Below are 22,488 nucleotides of genomic sequence, written 5' to 3'. Positions count from 1 at the left end.
CTAATTTTCTGCTTTACATTTCAAAGAACTGTGAACAAGAACTGAAAATGTGATTGAACTTAAAGCAACTTAATGCTGTTATTCCCATGGGCAGTACATGCTAGTAACTTTTGTAGAACTGTGGCTGTGTTCCTAAACGTGTGACCATCTGTTGTTTAATGAAAGGTTTGAAGGGGTACGTGTTCTCAGTGGGAGAATGTCTCACACTTAATTGTTAAGTTGCTTGTCATTAAAAAAAAAAAAAAAAAATCTTTGCTTCTGTTATTCCATCCTTGCTGTGAAAATTGAAATTTATTTTCATCTCTCAGGTGAAGAATTGGGTCACTCTGCTAAAACTCACATTAATTTTACCAATAATGGGAAGTGCAGTCCACTTCATTTGGCAGTTCAAAGTGGAGACTTGGAAATGATAAAAATGTGCATTGAATTTGGAGCCCAAATTGATCTTAAACAGGTAAACTTTGCAATAGAGTGGGATATACTTTTGATAGAAGTTAGATGTCTCTGAAACTCAGAATAGTATGATTTAAAGAATAACATAATCGTAGCCTGTTGTATTTTCCAATATAATGCCTAGGGAGCAGCGAATGAGAAAAGGTCTCTAGTTCAAGGCAGATAAAATGGCTAGTTTCTTTACATAAGTTACATAGGATAATGGGAAAACTTTACGTGAATTCAAAATGCACTTGAACAAGTCTGCAGAAGAAAAGATCTGCTCGTAACTACTGAATGCATTCTCTCATCCTACATTCTGTCTGACTCAGGAAGTCCTTGAGTCATAAATAGATGGAATCTGGGAGAGCACTCTTGAGAACTGTCACAGTGGTACAGCCGTCTTCACAAATTCTGTACCTTCTGTCATCCCTTGCCAGATACTGAGTCTCTGATTTGACCCATTCTCATCATTTTTTGTTTATTCTCTATAGAGGCCCTGGCCTCTATAGTTTTGTACTTGCATACTTAGACAAATCTGTAGTACTGCTGTTGTACTGTGATGCTGTTGGTGTAAAGACCTGCTCCAAGCTTCATGAGAGCAGAGGTACCACAGTATAACCTTTATGTATTTGTTTCTTTGAACACGCAACTTTTGAGTGTTACGGTTCATGCTGACCATTTTGCAATAGGTGAGAACCATTTTAAGAATGTTTATGGAGTTGTGAAAAAGCCCATTCCAATGTAGTGGCTGAAATTTCCAGTTCTCAAAAGAACAAAGACAGGATCTTCAAGCATGTATCAAAGCTAGTTTGTTCTATTTAACTAAAAGAAATCATGTTTTGGCAAATCTCGTTCCAACCATTTACTTAACGTTTAATAATTTTTATGGCTGTTCAGATTATAATAGTTTAATAGCTTACTAGCCCCAGTCATTTTTAATGAACCCTGCAGAAAATTGCATTTATGAAACTCTTCCAAAGAAGATAAGGAAGTCAAGACCATAAAGAACAATGCATTTTCTTTATTACACATTACAGAGTCGGTTTTGTTTGCTTATTCATTTGTACTGGTCTGCCTATTGTTTTTCTGTGGTTTTCCTTTGCTTCATCTCTTCCATTTAAGGATGCTGTGCTTGTTTCTTGATTAATCAGGTACAAAACATTGTTGAGGTTCAGGATCACGTATCCCAGAAGATTGGTGTAGGATAGTAACAAGCTTTGTAGTAATCCTTTAAACAATCTCTTTACTTTTTTTTTTTTTTTTTTCTTTTGGTCTTAAGTATCTTTAGAGTTTTGCTATTTTAGTTAAAGACTGAAGTTTTGTCATGTATCTCCTAAATTCCTATGCATGAATCCTGGGCTAGATTGCTAGCATATTTAGTTGGTTGTAGACTAAGCTGACTTGGGTTGTTGCTTTGTTTTCCTATTTACAGAATGAAAAATGCACTGCACTTCATTTTGCTGCCACTCAAGGAGCAACTGAAATTGTAAAGTTAATGATGTCATCCTATGCTGGTGATGAATCCATTATTGATGCTGTAGATGGGAATAAGGAAACATTGCTTCACAGGTAGGAGGCTGCTCTACTAGACTTCAGAGGCACAGTATTTTTGGTTAGTCTTCTACAGCATCCAATGACAATTTATAAAGTATACTTGGATACACCCTTCCACATGTATTGGAACTTCTCCATGGGATGGGAGATGATTATTGTACACTATGAAACTGTCTGCAATTTGATCAGAATGTTGAAGATTCTGGTTCTGATAGCAAAATTAAAACAAAAAGTCTGGTTACCGTGGAATCATGCCCAAGAATGGCCACTAACAGTTTGTACTGAAAATTAATTCCAGTAAAGAATAAGAAAGTGATAAATATGTGGATTTGTTAACTGCTTCCAAAGTTGTGTAACAAATGTCCTCATTTAGTGAGGCTTGTGTTCTCCAGGAAGTAAGAGAAAAAGAACATAAACTGTTTAAAAAGAAAAAAACAAAAACAAAAACTAAACTTACATTTTTTGGGAGAAAGAAAAAAATATTTTATACCTGTTCAGGTACAAGTAGATAAACTTCTCTATGACTGCAAAGTTGGAGGTGGTGTTCCTGTATAGAATAACCCTCTAGACATCTAGTCTTGCTCAGTTCATTTGAAGTCAGAGCGTGAAATCATGGAGAAATATCCTCAGTTGCCTTCAGCAAGAAACTTCTTTAGATGTGCTGGCTACCAGCTGTATGGAAGATACTATTTTTCTCCATTTACAAATTGATGTAGTTGCACTCTGTTTAAGTAAATCATCATAACTTTACAGTGTTTTTCTACAAGGAGTTTATTGACATTAAGGACGAGACATTTGGAAGCAGTAGAATCATAGAATTACAAAATAGATAATGGAAGCATATCTACTTATTTGGAATATTGAAAAAGCTTTTCAAATATGTCTTTTAATAATCAATTGTAACTGTAGTATGTTCTGTGTTACTACTTCCCTTAATACTAAAGGAACTGTTATCCTTGAGTTATACTACAGCATTGGAACTATCCTCTCTTACTCATTAAGTAGAAATACTTAATAGAGATCTGACTTTAGAATGTGTGAATGAACTGTGCTGCATTTCCTCCTTTAATCTTTCTTTAAAAAAAACGACAACACATAATTCAGTATCTTGTTGAAGACTAAAGCCTGAGATTTTTTTCATGCATACAATTAGCTTGAACTTTTTTTTTTTTTGGTAAATTAATAAATGACACCACCATTTATGTCAGGTGGTATATTACAATTTTTCTTAATTCTCAAGTAGGCTTGTCTGCTACAATCAGAATGGAGTTTTAGCTGAGTCTTTACTACTTTAACTCTTGTTCTCATATTCTTAAACTATCAATGAAATGGATACAATGCTCAAGTTCTGAATGAAATGATTCAAGTCTGAAGTTTATGGAATTCTTTAGTGAATGTGTGTGGTACAGACAAAAATCTGACATACAAAATGTCTGGTTGGATTAAAAATCAGTGTATTGATTGAACTGAACTTAGTTTAAAAATGAAACTGATAAAAATAGAGATAACTTATTAAAATGAATTGTGCAGCACAGGTATTTCTCTGTCTCTTTAATATATATATATATATATATATATATATATATATATATTTATATTTATATATATAAAATGCTACCAAATAGAGAAAAATTCTACCCTTTGGTTTGAAAATTTGTTGTCTAATATTACTGTAACTTTGCATTTTTTTCTTCACAGGACGGCCTTGTTTGATCATTATGAACTGGCAGACTACTTGATTTCAATGGTAAATATTTAATTAAGTGATATGTTTATACGGATTATTGGAATGTATTACTATAGGTCTGCATAGAGAAATTCATAAAGGAGAATGTTTTCTCAGGCATACATTATTTATTTGTATATATATTTCATAATACGTAAGTGACAGCTACAGTACAGCAATGTTAAGGCTCCATAATAGCATCTGAAAGTTACAGAGGATGAAAGGTTGCATTTTTATTTCCATTTTACTCACTCAGAAAATTTTTGTAAACATTTTTTAGCAGATATGACAGACTGGTTCAGGCACCCTCACTTTCATGGTTTTAAATATGAAATAAATCTGAATTTGTAGTGAACTTAATCTGCTTTCTCAAGAAACCCTTTGTCTAATGTACATACATAATTGTTCTGGGATCACAAAAGCATATAATGAAGTTTATGGATGATTCAGAAATATATCTTACTCTGTGTGGTGTGGTTATATTTCTGCACTCAGTAACTATGGGGGAGAAAAAGAAAAGAATTGGGATGCTTCTGGCCATGTTCCAAGTGTCCATTAACACCAATTAAACTAAGGCTCATGTAACCACTATAGGCATTGCTGTGTTTGTTGAGGAAACTTTCAGAAGTCAGCAGACTTTTCCATTTTAAGTCAGCTAATACTTTTTTTTTTTTCTTAATTTCTTGAGAATTGCATTAAAAACAATTCTATGCAGAGTTTTGCACTTTCCAGGATTCTCTTGCAGGGATTTGGCTTAGTCAAAAATAGATGTGGTGCTTATTTTTATTCCAGATGTGAAATGGTGAGATTTGACTGCTTAAGCTTGGCTGACAAAACAACCTGTCTACAGAAGTTATTACTTGACAGCTTGTGCCTGTGTTTCTTGTGTGTGTTGGTTTGTGTGACTAAGTATAAAAAGGGAATGTCTTTCCCATATAAGAACACATATTTTTTTCTTGAGAACAAAGTTAAATGCTTTGAGTGTCACTTTGACTATTTTGGCCTCTTTTCTTATAGTCCGTGATGAGGGCTTTGAGGCTTTAAGGCTCTTTTCATTTGCCCTGTATGGGAATGGATCAAAATATGTCAGTCAGTGTTAATGTGGTGCAGGACATGCAACTTGTGCTTCCTGGGCTCCTGGCAAGATAACTAGGTACCTCTTATGCTGTATATGTATGAGGGGAAAAAATGAAAAGATAGTGATTTTTACTGCTCGGAAGGGATAGCAAAATGCAGTTCAGAATGGCTTTTGGCTTTGGCACAGAACACAGTGTATTGATTGACTTCATGTTATTTCTGGTACTTTTTATATTTTAAAATAAAAATCATTGTAAACATATACAGTGTTACGTGTAGCTCCTCTGGATAAAAAACCTAAGAAGAAGAAAATTGTCCAGGCATGCATTGTATGCTCTTTTCATACATCTTTTCTTTTAAATTACACCAATTCTATTTTGTAAGTTGTAGGTCAGTGTGCTGTACAAAAATCAGAGAATCCAACTGTATTTCTTGTGCAGACTTTCACTATTTTGCATTGGGCTTCAGCAAAGCATGGCAATAAGTGAATAGCTTTGTTTCACTGAGGTAGTTTGAGATAACTGAAGGCTAACTGAAGCCTTAAAGAAAGGAAAAGGCAGAAGCCTATGTTAGTATTCCTAACAGCTGAATATTACAAAACTTTATGGCTTTCAGAAAAAAAAAAAAGTGTATAGATTGATTTGCAGTGTAAGCATTTTAATCATGGTGGCTTCATTAGTACCGTCAAAATGGTCATTTTCACACTTAACAACTAGTGTCTGGTTTGTGCATGCATATGCCATGGTTATAGTAGGAAGCTATTTACACAATTAAAAAAAAAGAACCAAAACATGACAATTGGAAAGTTCTCATCATTTATATCATTGAATGTTTTGCCTGCATCTGGGCTGCTGGGTGCTGGACGACTGAGTGCTGAGGTGCTTCCTGAGATTACTTCCTTTAAGGGGTTTTTCTTTGTAAACTACTGAAAACACCCTTAGTCAAAGTAATTAAGCAAAATAAGCAGTACTGTTAAAAATGTTGTACTTTAAGTTCTTCCTTTTCTTTTGTCTTACTTTACTCCAATAAAACCCCTAAATACTAAATTGATAATAAATGCTGATACTTAGAATTCTTTTGTAATACTTATATGTGCTTTCATTTATGTTTAACTAGTAAGTGTTAATTTATACATGCAAAATTAAAAGGAATTCAGAAACTAAATTTACAAATTGTTGATTCAGCTGTATTGTAAACATTGTAAACGTATGTGTCAACATGGGAGTTACTCCCTACTGTGTTACATAGTATGAATTCTGCTGAGGGAAGGTGTTAGGTGCAGGGACTGTGATAATAAGGTTATGTTATTAGCTGGAATTTGGTGCCACTGTATTCACTGAAATCAATGAGTCACTTGCATAAACAGATCTCTGTTTGTTCCTTTGATAAATAAGAATGTTTTTCAGTTTGTCTGACCTTGTAGTAAGGTGACTTGCAAAAAGGGTTTGAGGGTAACCGTGTGTTACCCTCAAACATTTCATCAGCATACATTGAAAGCTTCCTGTTCACTGTTGGTTGGTTAAGCATTGTGCATTTATTACATGCTTCTTACTACTATATTACAGGTTTTATTATCCTAGAAAGTAAATATTGATCGTGATTATTATTAATTCCCTTTCAAATTAGGAATGGACCCAAAGATTATTTCAGTTAATATTAAAACTCCAATTGATTTTTTCAATGGGTAGCATCTGAAATAGAAATTTTTTTTTGGTGTACTCAGTTCACCTCATTCAATTTGACTTGCAACTCAATATCTAGTATCTACCACATCATAAAATATATATCTCATTATTTCATTTACTTGCATCATCACGCTCCCTTGTTGACAGGATTTTTAAGATAGATTCTTTTATGCTCATAATATTTTATTGATGTGACCATAGTGATACTGTGACCATAGTGACCGCAATTTCCTGCCATTATGAGCTTCATGTAACAGTAGAAGAAAACCACAAAAACTGGGCTTTACTGCATTATCTCATTCCAGTCTTTCCATAGGAAAAAGATCAGATTTTACTGTGTCCAGTTCTGGGCTCCCCAGTTCAAGAAAAACAGGGATCTGCTAGAAGGAGTGCAGCAGAGAGCCACAAAGATGATGAAAGGTCTGAAGCATCTCCCTTATGAGGAAAGGCTGAGTAACTTGGATCTGTTCAGTCTGCGTAAAAGAAGACTGAGAGCAAATCTGATAAATGTTTATAAATATCTGAAGGGAGGTGGAAAGCAAATGGATGAGTCCAGGCTCTTCTCAGTGGTACATAGCAGTAGGACAAGGAGTAATGGCCTAAAAGTTGAACACAGGAAGTTCCACATTAGCGTGCAGAACTTCTTCACAGTAAGGTTGACAGAGCACTGGAACAAATTGTGAGGTTGTGAGAGGTTGTGGAGTCTCATTCTGTGGAAATATTCAAGACTCAGCTGTACACCTATCTGTGAGACCTATTGTAGGGTACCTGCTTTAGCAGGGGGTTGAACTCAAGGATCTCTTGAGATCCTTTCCAACCCCTGCAATTCCGTCTTTCTGTGAAATCAAAAATCTTAATTTCAGGGAACAGAAATGTGTCTGCTGGTGATACAGATGGTTAGAGTTCAAAATTAACTGGGTTTATATAATTTATGGCAAATAATAAAAAAATGAAGATATACCAAGCTATACGGATCAAAGTCTACGTGTCAAGATGCATTGTTTCTTGAAGAGAATTCATGTACAGTGGTTCAGAAGGGTTGTGTTCTGGTAATTGCTCAATACATAGGAATTGTCATTCCAAAAGGCTGTAATTTTTGTATTTTCCCAGAGCTTTAACCCCAGTGTTTTTAAGTTCAAGTCATATGTTTTTGAGTATTCAAGTGCATGAACAAATATTCTTATAAAAGATCATGAGTTGTTAAGTGCAGTATACCTAGAAGCAGGCTGCTCTTATTTTGGCATCTAAATATATATAGGCAGACAGAGTACTAGGCTGTGGCTGTTACTTTGAAAACACTGTTTTCATATAAAGATATAACATGTTTTTTGAATTTACTAATCTGGAGTTACTGGGAATGACTAATACTGTGATGATGTACAGGGCTGCACCATTTTTTAATTGTATTTATTCAATATTCACGATAATCTTGAAATTCTTTATTACAGGGAGCAAATATTGATAGTGTTGACACAGAAGGTCGATCTCCACTTCTGTTGGCCACTTCGTGTGCATCATGGAAAATTGTGAATTTACTGCTCTCAAAAGGTACAAGAGAATGCGCGCTTCTGATACACATCTTTTGAACAGGGTTTGTATGTGTCAAAAATCTACATCCAGAGTTTCTCTCAATTTTAATTCAGTACTTCAGCATACAGTCCAGGAGTAACTGCATTTAACAACTGGCTGGAGATAAAGGAGGAATTAGGGAAGTGATTTCACCCTTTTTCATATAGAGCAAGCAGGTTGTAGAAAAGCATTCAGGCTATTTTTCATGTCTCTCAAGGTAAAAGTAGCACTGGCAGTCCATCATAGAATCATAGAATTGCTCAGGTTGGAAAAGACCTTCAAGATCATGAAGTCCAACCTCAACCTAACCGTATCTTTTCATTACTTAGCAGTTCACAAAGCAGAACTGTGGAACAAGTGCATGACTTACATGGGATCACGTTTCATACCAGAAATCAGTCTTTAAGTGTTAAAGCCCATATTTCAATTATTACTGTAATTTTAAATAATCACAATCAGATTTAAATTTTATCAGTTGCTATGCCTTTTGTGCAGGCTATTTACTGTTAGTGTATTTCCTCTTGTAAACAGTAACATAATTGATTTTGTTAATAAATCTTGTAATAAAGGTTTTAAAGTTATAACAAGGTTAAAGTCTTTAATAAGGTTTTTTTTTTTTGTTTTGTTTTTTTGTTTTCAAAATTGGCAAAAAATCCCTTTTCCTGACACTTGCTTTATATAATGTTTTTGTGGCTTACTCAAATAGTTTTGCCAGATGAAGTTATTGTGACTTTGGAAATAGTAAATCATTGTTGAGACTGTTTAATTACAGTGGGAGTTGACTGTAAGCTGAACGCTAGAAGTAATCATCATTAAAATGCCTCTTGATCTGCAGATTCTCAGTGTATCTGAATTTAAGTGCCCCACATAAATCTTACTGCTGCAATGAAATACAACATGCTTATGTACAATGGCATGTAAACATGAGTAGTTGGGTTGTGCTGAGATTTTTTTTTTATTTTTTTTTTTTTGCAAGTGAAGTGATATTTTAAGATGTTAACTTGAAATAATGTTCGTTATTTTATAGATTTATTTTCAACATTTGTTCCTTTGTCTTAAGCATCATCAGTTAGTGCCAGGAGCCAGCAGTTTTGAAGTTGCTGGTATTTATTTCCATATTTATCTAGGAGCAAATGTATCGTTAAAAGATCATCTTGGTCGGAATTTCTTGCACTTGACGGTATTACAGCCTGGAGGATTACAACATCTGAATGAGAAATTTCTGCAGGTACAGTAAGCATTGATTTATGTCTTTCAGTAACTTCACTAAGAAATGTAAAGAAGCAAATAGCTGCTTTTTTGTTTTCAAATGTTAGCTTCTGGTGTTTGTTAAGTTGCCAAGTGTCACAGAAAATAGTATGAGCAGGTACGTATCTCTCATGGAAAATATTTCAAAGCCAATAATACAGTTTTCTTATTGCCAGGCAGAGGAATAACATAATCCCATAAATTATTTTGCTGTTGGGGGATTGAATAGCTCAAGAGGTAGGCAATGAAATACAGAACTTTTCATTTCTGCTTTCCCAGTTTGCATGCAGTGAAACTAGGGGGCATACTCATATTCAGTCAAGTTCTAGGACTTAAACTGCTTACAGAACATTCTTCAGGAGTTTTCTGTGGACCGCTGGACTGTAGTGAAGTCTTGGATTTAATTCTGAAGAGAATTTCAATTATAAATTTGGCTATGTTGAAGCGAACTTGTATTGCTAGAACCCAAGCTTGCTTGAAAGAGTTACATTTGTTAACCTTCAGAGCTACAATCTTTAGTATGTGAATCATGACCAGCAGATCTTATGACTTCTGCGGGACTTTGTAAACAACTCTGGTAGTGGAAGTAAATACAACTTCCCTTTCCAGCAGATGTAGAGAATCAGCCTTAAAATAGTGATAACTCTGGTTTGTCTACATTGAATTATTGAATTGAATTTTGGATCATAATAATAAATCAAAGAGCGGAGCAGACTGAGAGGAGATTCTTAGTTGCATTAAGAGAGAATATGTACAGGATAGTGTTAGGGTATGGAATAAAACAGGGAGATAAGAGAGAAATCGGAATGAAAAATTATATTGTGGAACAGTGAACTGATGATTCCAGACAGCCAGAAGTTTTGCTGCTGAATACAGACTGTATATAGACTACCTTTGCTTCGGTACAAGCTGCCTGCTGACAGCAATGAGTATTCTGGTCGAATGGCAGCAAATAAAAATCTCCTGTATGATGTTTGTTCTGGGCCCAGTAAGGCACAGGTTGATAAGTTGCTGTGTTCTCTGAAGACTGATTCTGCTTAAAGATGATCGCCCACTAATCAACAGATATTAAATGTTAATTGTTACTACATTTATCTTTTCTGTATTTGTTTTTTGATTTTAGATACTGCTTTAAAAAAATGCTATTGTTAGAAACTGTTAGAAGCTGTGGAACATCAGTGATATGAGTCTGTGCTTTTGTGTTTTTTTTTTCTGGGGGTGACAGATGGAGCATATTAAAAATCTCGTGGTGGATGAAGATAACGAAGGATGCACTCCACTGCATTATGCATGCAGACAAGGTGTGGCCCTCTCTGTAAATAACTTACTCAGCCTCAATGTTTCCATTTATTCGAAGAGCAGAGACAAGAAGTCACCATTACACTTTGCTGCCAGGTTAGTATTAGGCAATGGAATCAGCGCCATTTACCATCAGTATTTCTGTGGCATTAACTTCTATGTTTGTCTTTCAAAGCTATGGCCGCATCAATACATGCCAACGACTTATAAGGGATATGAAAGACACAAGGCTTTTAAATGAAGGTGATAAGAAGGGAATGACTCCCCTTCATTTGGCAGCCCAGAATGGTCATGAGAAGGTCGTTCAGTTTCTTCTAAAAAGAGGGGCCCTTTTTCTCTGGTATGTGTTCAGGCTTCCATTCGTTAAGGTAAAAAAGAACTATTACCTTATATTTTTTTGTCCATTGGCTAGGAAACTAATACAATACAAATGAAAATACATATATAGAAATAAATACTTTATGCATATGATAAATAATATTTACAGATATAAATACGCATATGTAAAAATACACTTAAATACAATAGTTGTAAAACTAAGGTGCTTGTACCTCCCCCTGTCTTACACTTAGAATCACAGCCAGCTGTTAGCCAGAGGTTTGAGTGCTGACAAAACAGGTTTCTCTAAATCCAGCTGAGGGGAGAATGTTGGAATTTTTAATGGAAAAAAAATTGTTTTGGAAATAATTGTGTCAGCTTCACTGCTGTTTCCTTCACGTTCGCTTAAGGGTTTGTGTAAGAATTTTCAGAACTGGTGGTTCACAGGCAATTTACCTTGCACTCGAGGTACTGATTTCAGGTCAGAGATCCTCAGGTCATTGGCAGCTCTCCATCCTGATAGGATTTCCAGTTTCCATGCCCAAATCTGTAAAGCCAGGATCAAAAGATACCAGAAGTTTGAAGTCCTGTTACCAGGATACATTCTAGAGTTGTAACTGTCATGTCCTCTTCTTCCAAATCCATGATAATTTGCACTGCAGCTGCACCTTGAAACTAGGGCTGTATATGTTCTGAAAAGATCCTATGGCAAGCAGGCCTGTCATGCTGTCAGTATTTATGACTGTGGAGATTCCACTAACTGAACTGCTGCATACCTGGAGGCATTCAAGGCCAGGCTGGATGTGGCTCTGGGCAGCCTGTTCCAGTGCTTATTGACCCTGCACATAGCAGGGGGGATTGAAACTAGATGATCATTATGGTCCTTTTCAACCCAAGCCATTCTATGATTATATGACTTTATGATTTCCAGTGTCCTTAGCTGAACTAGTCCACCTAGCTAGAATAGAAAAGCTAGAATAGAGATGATGATTGTGCCTCCAGTACAAGAAAGAGGTGGAGCTGTTGGAGAAGGTCCAGAGGAGAGCCACGAAGATGATCAGGGGACTGGAGCACCTCCCCTATGAAGACAGGCTGAGGGTGCTGGGCTTGTTCAGCCTGGAAAAAAGAAGGCTGCTGGTTGACCTCAGGCAGTCTTCCAGTACATAAAGGGAGCCTACAAACAGGAGGGGAATCAACTCTTTGAAAGGGTTGATAACTGCAGGACAAGGGGAAATGGTTTTAAGTTGAGGGAGGGAAGATTTAGGTTGAATGTCAGGGGGAAGTTCTTTACAGAGAGAAGAGTGGTGTGAGGTGCTGGAACAGGCTGCCCAGAGAGGTTGTGGATGCCCCGTCCCTGTACGTGTGCAAGGCCAGGTTGGATGGGGCCTTGAGCAGCCTGGTCCGGTATTAAATGCGGAGGTTGGTGGCTCTGCCTGTGGCAGGGAGGTTGGAGCTTCATGATCCTTGAGGTCCCTTCCAACCCTGGCCATTCTCTGATTCTGTGATTGCAAGTGTTTGTGTATACAACTTTGTATGTATATATATATATATGCTTAATTTAGAATTAAAACTGACATATTTTGTTGAGATGGGCTGGTAAGTTCTGAGTGGTAAAAGGCTAAATGTATTATTTTATACTAAGCTGAGTTAATACTAATTGGAATAGATTTGTGTGCTTGCAATGTTTTGTATATTCACTGTCTTTAAAAGCAAGGTTGCATAGTATGGCCATGATATATGTCATGTCTGTTGGCTGTGGTTGAATCATTTTCTAAGAAAAATAAAAAATAAAAAAAAGGGCACAATGCATGCATGTATATAAAAAGAGTCAGACCTGCATACTTTTATTGACTTGAACATTTTACAGCATGTTGATGCATTCATAGTCACAGAAGACAGGCAAAAATGAACAGTTGCTGTGAGTCAAAAGACAAGGCAATTAAATTTATTTGAAAAGAATGAAGGACTTTTGCATTTATTATGACTATTTTTATATCTTCTATATGTAAGTGACTATAAAGGCTGGACAGCCCTGCATCATGCTGCCTTTGGAGGATACACTCGCACAATGCAGATAATATTGGATACTAATGTGAAGTGTACTGACAGAGTGGATGAGGAAGGGGTATGTGTTCACATAATTTAATTTGTTTGTCATTTCCTGTTACTTCTCAAGCATGTGTTGGAGGTATACAATTGGTAGATTTTATTACATACACTATTACACATATTCTATTTAAAGTCCGTATATATTTCATCACTGTTTATCATTTAGAGTAGCTTATTATTAATGAAGCTATTATCTAGTTCTTATTTGTGAGAAACAATGAAAAGAAAGGTATAAATAGACTAACAGAATAGATAAAATACCAAATACGTTGGACTTGTCCCTCTTGCTCCCTTTACAGTGCAGCAGTATTTTCATTATATAGTAAAAGCATTGGTAATTCAATTTAAAGAACTTATACAGATTAAAAGAAATCAAACATCAAATCAAACTCATTAACATACTGCTTGAAATTTACCTATACTGCACACTAATACTGAATAGATGCCATCATGTTTATCTGTTCCTCAGTTTGTTAGCTGCAAAAATTAAAGGTATCACTGTATTGGCCTTTCCTACATGCAGCTAGGTTTCCTTTTTTAGTGTACTGCTGTTGTGACTGTAAACCTAGAATAAAGAACTTGTCTGTGTCAGAATCTCTATGACTATGTTCTGTTGTTTAGTTTTGTCATTAAAGGTATTCAGGACTTGTAACAGAGAATATTATGTGGCTTTTCAGCATGGGAAAGGACAGAAATATGTACATTTTTTAAAAATGTGCCTTCCTGTTGCATTGCTGTCCCACTTTTCTTCACAGAACACAGCTTTGCACCTAGCTGCAAAAGAAGGGCATGCAAAAGCAGTAAGGTTACTTCTTGACTATGGTGCAAAAATTCTGTTGAACAAAGCAGTAGCTTCTTTTTTCCACGAAGCAATACACAACAGAAGGAAAGATGTAGTGTCAGCTGTCATTTTGCATAAAAGGTAAGACACAGAGAAAATGCTTTTTGAATTTATTTTTCTTTTTTTATTGTTTTTTGATTTTGTCTTAAGTGAGATTAAGTATTGAAGACCTGCTGTTTAATGAGTTCCTATTTTGAAATTTCAGGTATTGCCTTATACTCTAGTGAGAGTCACAAAATCTTGTTATATTAAGTTACTTGGGGTGTTCTTTACATATTAGATTGAGTATTCAGATTCTGGGGAAGGAAAACAACCAAATAAAAAAGCATACGTAGGCCCCATATGAATTAAGTAATCCTTCCCTTGTTTTCCCTCTTCATACGTGTATAATTTAGCCCTTTCATGTAATGTTCTATACCTGCAGACTTTTTAATCAAAAGCTTAATAAGCTTAATACCATTCAAGAGAATTAGTTCAAAGTTGTTGCTTCAAATGTGTTACAAATATTTAAAAATGTGACAGTTCAACTACAGTTTAGAATATTTTATATTACAATATAATCAAGCTCTATTTCAAGACCAAAACATTTCACTGTTGACTGATGAGGACATCTTTTGGTAAGTGCTGAGGGAACACTGCCAGTATTTTGTAGTACTTACTAGTATTCATCTCATCTTGCAATCCAAGATTCCAGCTTTATTTTGAAGTTCCCTATGGAGTGCAAAGAAGGACACCTATTCTTGAGAAGTTCTTAGCATAGTTGACACATTTGTTTAATTGATAACAGAATTAAATATGAATCATTCTGACACTAGACACTGAAGTATCTATAGTGTTACTCAGTTATAGCTGATTTTCTACTTGGTGGCGTGTAAACTTATTACGTATTGTGATTTGCAAGATAATATCTAAACTTATTTGGGATTATTTGAGTTTTATTTTACTGTTACCCAAGGAGGCTGTGGATGCCCCATCCCTGGAGGCATTCAAGGCCAGGCTGGATGTGGCTCTGGGCAGCCTGGTCTGGTGGTTGGCGGCCCTGCACATAGCAGGGGGGTTGAAACTCGATGATCATTGTGGTCCTTTTCAACCCAGGCCATTCTATGATGATTCTAATTTTAAAAAGAAGCGACTAATCCCTCTTCAAAAATTTCAACTTATTTTTGCAGATGGGAAGAAGCTGTTCTGACATTCTCTCACTATTCTAGTGCCAATAAATGTCCTTTGCTGGAAATGATTGAGTATCTTCCTGATTCATTTAAAGTAAGTTTACTGCTCACTTAAAAGACAGAGCTGCACGAAAAAACTCAAATTTAGTTACATTGTATCAATCATCAATCTAATGCTCTCCTAAACAACATGGATTATTATAACAATTAAAAAAAAATCGTAAGTTAATTTAGCTGTGCTGTAGTGATAGTTTCAGGCCTTTCTGCTCTCTTGAATTTCTTTAGAAATAGATAAAGATCTTGGCTTCCTGAGCAAAATGAAGTGATGAAAGTAGCCTAGCTGTGTATTATGTATAGCATATATATTTAAAAGGATTATAAAAATGATGGAAGTTAGAGGAGAATTGGTTTCAAGGGTATTTGAGGTCATTTCACCTACTGAGTTAATTCTTAAATCAAGCTAGAGAAAAGTTTTGATATATTTTTTTTTTTTAATTAAAATTGCTTGTTATGTATATATTCAAGAATGTTTTTCATTTCATACCTTTAAACTAACATACAGCCTTGTGAACTGAATAATTTCGTTATTTAACTCCTACATGTAAATTCTGGAATTTTTTGTATATGTAATATAAACCATAAAACCTGTCTGAATCATCTCTTCTGTTAAAGTACTGCTGTGTTTGAATGCCTTTTTCTTCATGCACAAACTTTGTGTTCTTATTGATGAATGTTATCTGTATCACTTTTGTTCACATTTCTGTTCATCTTCAAAGCTTGTTTTGGACAACTGCATAATTGAGTCTTCAGAGGAAAAGACAAGTCGAGATTTCTATGTAAGTAGATGAAGAAATGTATAAAGTCAGTAGATTTTATGATCTTGAAGTCAAATATGTCACAATGTCCCTGGCAATGTATTAGCAACAGAACGTTATCTGGATAAGCATTAAGTTAGAGAACCATCAACCTGACTTCTAACTACTAGTACTAGATTTAAATTTAATACCTGTTCAGTATTTTCTGTAGCTGCACAAGCATCCTGGTATAAATTGAAATTGCTTTAACTTAAGTCATGAGGAATTCAATAGTTACTCTCCAGTAACTGAGCATTTAAAATATATTCACAAAAAAAAAAAAAAAAAAAAAAAAAAAAACAACACAACACCAAACATCTCAGTTCTTGGAAGACCTTAAAGTCACTTCATCAGCTTCTAGCAGTCTTCAAACATTTGTCTGTGTTATTCTCTGCGAAGCCAGTAATTTAATTCTCTTTACTATTTGACACTGAAAGAAATACTTGAAAGTGTATACACTTGAAAGCTTGGGAAGAAAGCAGTACGTATATTTTAATGTTTGTAAACATGGTGTGACACGTTACTGACGTGGCATGTCTGTAGATAAATATCAAATGTTACCAGAAAAGACAAGTGACTGATCTTTGGGCTGCAAATGGCTTTGAAGTCTAGTTTCTGTAATCTTCATGCTTACACATTTTAGCAAGTATAACAACAAACCTGAGTAATCTGTCAACTTTAATCTTGTTGTGCTGTTTGTTGCAATCAAACAGAGTGTCGCAGGTGGGCTGTGGTTATGCCAAAGTAACAGTGATAGATAATAGTGCATATAAAATACATGCTTGTCCTAAGAAGTACAATTGTTATAAATAATTCAGAGTTCAGTGTGGGTTTTTTTTGTAAATTCTTCTCCAAAATCATAAATAGAAGATTCTGAGGAAGCATGAATGTGTTACAGTTGCATTATCTTTAAAGCCGTAATGGAAATCACCTAATAAATTCCTACATTGGATTGTGTGTACACCATTAGCAGATAACTTGCAAATTTTCTGTTAGTACACGTTTTATTTATATTGTATTATCAATGCCATATAACTTCTGAGTACAAGCTTTTCTTTGAAGTCAACATTAAAGCAAATTCTAGTTACATTAATGATATTTTTAGTATTTTAAGAAGATAGGTGTATTTTTTTTTATTGCAATATAACATATTTAAACAATTATGTTACAACCACATTCTGTTTCAATGTCATGTTCACAGGCAGACTGACCAACAATTAGTAAACATCAGTTTTACAAACACTATGATATGATACACTGCTTTTTTTTCTCTCGGGATAAGCTTTTTAAAATTCAGCATATTATCTAATCTTTATTGTTCAGATTGAATACAACTTCAGATATCTTCAGTGTCCCCTGACACTTAACAAGAAATTAAAGGAAAGTGAAGACATTTTCTATGAACCGCTTGCCATTTTAAATGTAAGTATTTTATTTTACTCTGATGTAATTCCATGCTGCCTTGTTTGTGATAAAATCAAGGGTTTGTTACATTTTATCATAACATCTCTTCTCCAAAGACTCTAACTCTGTGTGTTTATGAAGCATGGGTTAAAGTTCCTATGGTCCTATGTAATGCATAGCAATTCTTTCAGGACTACTTTATTTCAGTAACTATGAATGTTTCAAGACAACGTGTTGAAGCAGGCAGGTAGTATGTCAAAGAAAACCATGTTCCGGTCCTTGTAATGACCATGAGCTGGAAGAAAAGGCATTGGAAAAGCTGACAGAGTTGACTATTTCCACATGTAGATTGTGAAAATTTTCTGTTCCTAAAACAAACTTTGCTGTTCTAAAACATTGCCAGTTTATTTTCACTTCTTTTTTTTTTCTTTTTTTCTTTCTTTTTTTTTTTTTTTTTCCTTCCCAGCATCAGTACAGAGAGATCTTGCTGATTTGTTTGGTTTTTTGGGCTTACTGTTGGCAATTAGATTTGGTGTACTTTTTAATAGTAAAGAAATTACTTTCTAGTTAAATGTAGCTAGAAAATCATGGTCATTTCACATCTGTAGCTAGCAAAATGTTTACTCCTAAAAACTTAGATAATTAATCAGTCTTCCAGATTTGTCTGCCTCTCTAGCATGAGAGCTGCAGAAGAGAAAGTGGAGGACTCAGTAGGCGGAGAAGACAGAATTATAGCTTTGAATGTACAAAAGACCTTTGCAGTATCTTACACAGACACTGTAGTTTCCATTACACTAGTCACCGAGTTAAGAAGGTTGGCTAGCTTGTTTAGTAAGCATGTTACTCAGCTAGAAGAGACAGATTTGATCCTTGGTACTTTTTTGTTTTGTAGGCCATGGTACGGCACAATCGCATGGAGCTACTTAGTCATCCCGTGTGCAAAGAATATTTGCTAATGAAGTGGTACGTGTATTTTAATGTATACAAAAAGCAATATTACACATCAGGATGAAGATTATTGTATCTTAGAGTTGTTTAGAACATGCATATTACTGTGGCATTAATGACACCAATGTCTTTTGTATACAACACTCATAAATGTACACAGAATATGCTAATGTTTATATAAAATGTAACTTAGAATTTAGTAATGATTCTTTGGTATGTATGGAAGAAGCAGCCACTGTCTTTCCTTCCACATATTTTCTAAAAAAATATTTAATAGTATAAAGCTAAAAAAAAGATGCTTTAGAATGTCTGCTACAGTTCACACAAAGCTTAGTGAACACTGGTCACAAAAAAATGTTTGGAATAATACTTACCATGAAAACATTTTGCCTATTAAATTTAAATGCATGCTCTTCTAAATTTATCAAATGTTGTAACATGGAGTATTTTTTACTTTCAAGGATGGCTTATGGTTTTCGAGCGCATCTAATGAATTTAGGCATTTATTCTCTTGGTTTGATACCATTGACTCTTCTGGTCACCCACATACAGCCAGGAAGATCTTTGAATGGGACAGAAATCTATGAAGCTAGACCATTAGAATATGAGGTACTGAGTTTTCTTATTCTTCACAATACATTTAGAATGGTTGTGGAAGGAAGTTACGATTATTTTGAACTGTTAATTATTTATCAACTCTACATAGAATTGAAGTGTTTATTTTTATCTATTCAGCAGTGACGTCTGATGATAAATTTTAATTATGATTTCTTGTTTTCAGTGTATTTTCTAAAAACTTAGCTGGTAAAAGACTATTTCAGTTTCTTCCATGAATTGAGTGTTCCTTTAACACTGAAGAAAAAGGAATAACATATGTCTAACAATAAAGAGAGAGCTAACAGTGAATTTTTCAACTTTTCATATATTTTTATTTTTCGGACAGAATAAACTGATGTTGCTTTTTTAAAATTTTGGCATAGAAATAGTTGTCAACTGTTAAGTCTTTTTGCCTATTCAAATACAGCTTTATTTGCCTGTATTTTGTATTACACTGGGGGAGGCCTCCTTATGTCCTTCTAGTACTAAAAGGGAGCTTATAAACAGGAGGGAAACTACTTTTTACAAGACAATAATAACAATAGGACAAGGGGAAATTGTTTTAAATGTTAAAAGGGGAGATTTAGATTAGGAATTAGGAGGAAATCTTTACTCAGAGGATGATGAGGCACTGAAACAGTCTGCCCAGAGAAGCTGTGGAAGCCCCATCCTTGGAGGTGTTTAAGGCAAGGTTGGATAGGGCTCTGGACAGCCTGGTCTAGTTTGTGGCAGCTCTGCCTACAGCAAGTCGGGGAAGGTTGGAACTAGATGATCTTTAAGGTGCCTTTCAACCTAGGCCATTCTATGGCTCTTAATTCAGGTTAAAGATAAACGCTGTAATGTGCCAGGTATATATTGCAGAAAACTCGCATGAGGGAGTTGGCTTTACAATTTATTTATTAAAGTCAAAATTCACTGTTGTTTTCTGTGCCAATATAAAGCATCTCGCTATGAAGTTCTTTGCCTATACTGATTGTAAATAAAGGCATCAAAGGGAACAGCCACGTAAGGGTGTCAGGACTCCAATTTGTGCACATTCTAAAGACTTCAGTTGTCATTCCTTATGCTGCAGTGTGATAGTTAAGTTATGGACTGCAGAATTTATGTTCATGTAGAGGCAAAACATACTGAAAATGTTGCCTGCATACGGCAATTCCATTCACAACTGTTTAACTGGTTAACAGCAACTGTTTAGCATGGGAATACTCAAACTTTCATATTTGGTTTGAATTACTTAAGCACAATGTAATTGACGTGAATTTAACAAAAGCATTAGTAAGACAGAATTTTAGTCTGTTAGCTTGCTTCAAATAAACTTAGTGCTATCTTAGCATAATGTGTAATATAAGGTAGGCAGAGCTAAAATAAACATTGTTCATTTAATAGTTTCTGATTTTCCTTGTGCTCTGTTTTACATTTCAGGACTCATACTTCACAAGAGTGTGTATGTGTTTAGTTTTAATTATGAGTTTACTGGGAATTTGCAAAGAAATATTTCAGCTCATTCAGCAGGTAAATATATACAGAAATAAATTCATAAAATTAATTACAGTGTGCATGGCACTTTATATGATATTAAAATACATCTGACTTTTTTCTAATTACAAGGGAAATATGATTTATTCCTGCAAATAAGATTAAAAATGAGAAGAATACTTAAATAGATGTTATTTAATTCAGTCCCTTAATGATGAATGACTTGTAAATATGTGTCTGTCTCTCTTAAATCCTAGAAATTGAAATATTTGTTGGATTACTCCAATCTATTGGACTGGACAATTTATAGTACAAGCATAATTTTCGTGTCTTCTTTATTTATTAACACACCAGCTCATTTGCAGTGGGAATGTGGAGCAATTGCTGTATACTTGTCTTGGATGAACTTCTTGCTTTATCTTCAGCGGTAACAATTATTTAATTGCTTTGTGATAAATAATTTCAATATTTCCAGATAGTTTACATACCCGAGAACATAGTTGATTGTGTTAGTCCTATTATATATTTATTTAAGCTATGCAAGTGTCTAGATTAGGATCTAATGAGGAGTATTTCTTTTTACCTGATAAACTGTAATTTTTGGTGTTTTTTATGTAAAGAATCACAGTGTGTTACGATGAATAGAAAAGAAATAACAAGAAGTATTTTGATGTTAATTAATTGTGTATTTCTTTTAAAGAATGTTTAGAATTTCACTTAAGAAAAAAAAAATCAAACAAAAGGTAATTGACTTCCCCTTCCCCAAATAAATACTGCTAAAAAGAAGGATGTAAATCACAGGTGGCAGAAGGAGAACAGACTATAGTTACATAACTTAAGTGAAGATAATTTCTCTTAGCAGTTGTCTATATCATAATGCTCTATAAAAGTATCACAACAGATGAAATCGTGTTGTAAGTTGACATTGACTCTATTTGTTGATTAATTTCTATAGCATTTCACTGTAGTTGAAACATTTTAAGGATAAGGTTTGTCAGTAAAAGCAGTGTCAAAGATATTACCTCCCTATGACATTGCATTTGTTGACAAACGTTGTACACGTGTCTGAGCTTAGATAACTAATGAATGGGCTTGTCCTCTGTCCTTCGCTGTGTTCTATGCACAAAATGGTATTGAACATAAGCAGTAAAAATCAAATTCCTTGAGTGTTCAGCCTTTTTTCTTATGGTAGATTAAATGTTATCCTTCCCTGTGTATTATTCGTTTGTTTGTAGGCTGTGCAGTTACTGTATGCTTAATTTTTCTGAGTCAGGCCATCTGTTCTCAAAGCACCGTTGGCTATTGATTATTGATTTCAGTAGAACTGTAGCAAATAAAAACAAATTTATTTATATTAAGATTAGGTTTGCTTTACTTTCAGCTTATATTTCAGGGGGGGAAACCTTGTGCTACTGTTTTAGCGTAACACAGTCATCTGGTCCCCGAGTCTGGCACAAAACATAAATTCCTGAGTTCAGGTTTGGGGGAAAAACTAGATTAGTCTGCTTCATGACAACGTGTGTTCTGAGATTTGGATGCTGTTAGGCCTGGAATGGGGTGAGCTTGTCAGAGGACAGGCTGTTGAAAACACAATGACTTTTAATAGTGCTCTAACTTCAGTATTTATTTTTTCTTATATTTTTGGTTCACTTATTGCCTAGATTTGAAAATTATGGCATTTACGTTGTGATGTTCTGGGAAATTCTGAGGACTTTGATTCGGATCGCGGTCGTTTTCTTTTTCCTGATATTGGCCTTTGGACTGAGTTTCTTTGTCCTTTTGGGTTCTCAGGTTAGTTGAGTACCATTGTGATTTCTTTATCATTTTGGATGTTGCCTTTGAATAAAGAATTTCCAAAATTACTTACAAATTTCATAGTTTTGTGGGTTTTTATTAATTTCTCTATTTCTTCTTTTTCAGCAAACATACAGCACGCCACTGCTTTCTGTAATGAAAACATTTGCAATGATGCTGGGAGACATAAATTATCACGATGCATTCCTTGATCCATTACTGAGCAATGAATTGCCATATCCGTTCCTGAGTTACACAGTTTTGATTATATTTACTTTGCTTATTCCAATCCTTCTTATGAACTTGCTAGTAAGTAAACTGCCTCTTGATATACAGAAGTGGTTAAGTGTGTGTGTGTGTGTGTGTGTGTGTGTATACACACTTG

The 22,488-nt window shown here is 34.8% G+C and overlaps 1 protein-coding gene across 1 annotated transcript in view; it reads left to right on the top strand.

Annotated features, from left to right (window-relative positions):
• Positions 1–22,488, top strand: part of TRPA1 (transient receptor potential cation channel subfamily A member 1) — a 32,513-nt gene that overhangs the window by 6,152 nt on the left and 3,873 nt on the right. The window contains exons 6-23 of the mRNA XM_042869573.1: positions 309–454; positions 1,868–2,004; positions 3,688–3,736; positions 7,926–8,025; positions 9,174–9,274; positions 10,520–10,689; positions 10,769–10,933; positions 12,922–13,036; positions 13,776–13,942; positions 15,031–15,124; positions 15,807–15,866; positions 17,208–17,306; positions 18,181–18,251; positions 18,698–18,845; positions 20,256–20,345; positions 20,567–20,736; positions 21,971–22,100; positions 22,230–22,412. Of these exons, the coding sequence (XP_042725507.1) occupies positions 309–454; positions 1,868–2,004; positions 3,688–3,736; positions 7,926–8,025; positions 9,174–9,274; positions 10,520–10,689; positions 10,769–10,933; positions 12,922–13,036; positions 13,776–13,942; positions 15,031–15,124; positions 15,807–15,866; positions 17,208–17,306; positions 18,181–18,251; positions 18,698–18,845; positions 20,256–20,345; positions 20,567–20,736; positions 21,971–22,100; positions 22,230–22,412 (2,195 nt within the window). The remainder of the gene's footprint in view (positions 1–308; positions 455–1,867; positions 2,005–3,687; positions 3,737–7,925; positions 8,026–9,173; positions 9,275–10,519; positions 10,690–10,768; positions 10,934–12,921; positions 13,037–13,775; positions 13,943–15,030; positions 15,125–15,806; positions 15,867–17,207; positions 17,307–18,180; positions 18,252–18,697; positions 18,846–20,255; positions 20,346–20,566; positions 20,737–21,970; positions 22,101–22,229; positions 22,413–22,488) is intronic.

The sequence above is a fragment of the Lagopus leucura genome, unplaced genomic scaffold (genome assembly GCF_019238085.1).
Source record: "Lagopus leucura isolate 7727_CA_CO unplaced genomic scaffold, USGS_WTPT01 Super-Scaffold_100002, whole genome shotgun sequence".
Classification (NCBI taxonomy): domain Eukaryota; kingdom Metazoa; phylum Chordata; class Aves; order Galliformes; family Phasianidae; genus Lagopus; species Lagopus leucura.
Note: the sequence above shows the minus strand (reverse complement) of the source record. Positions and strands in the feature narration are given on the sequence as shown.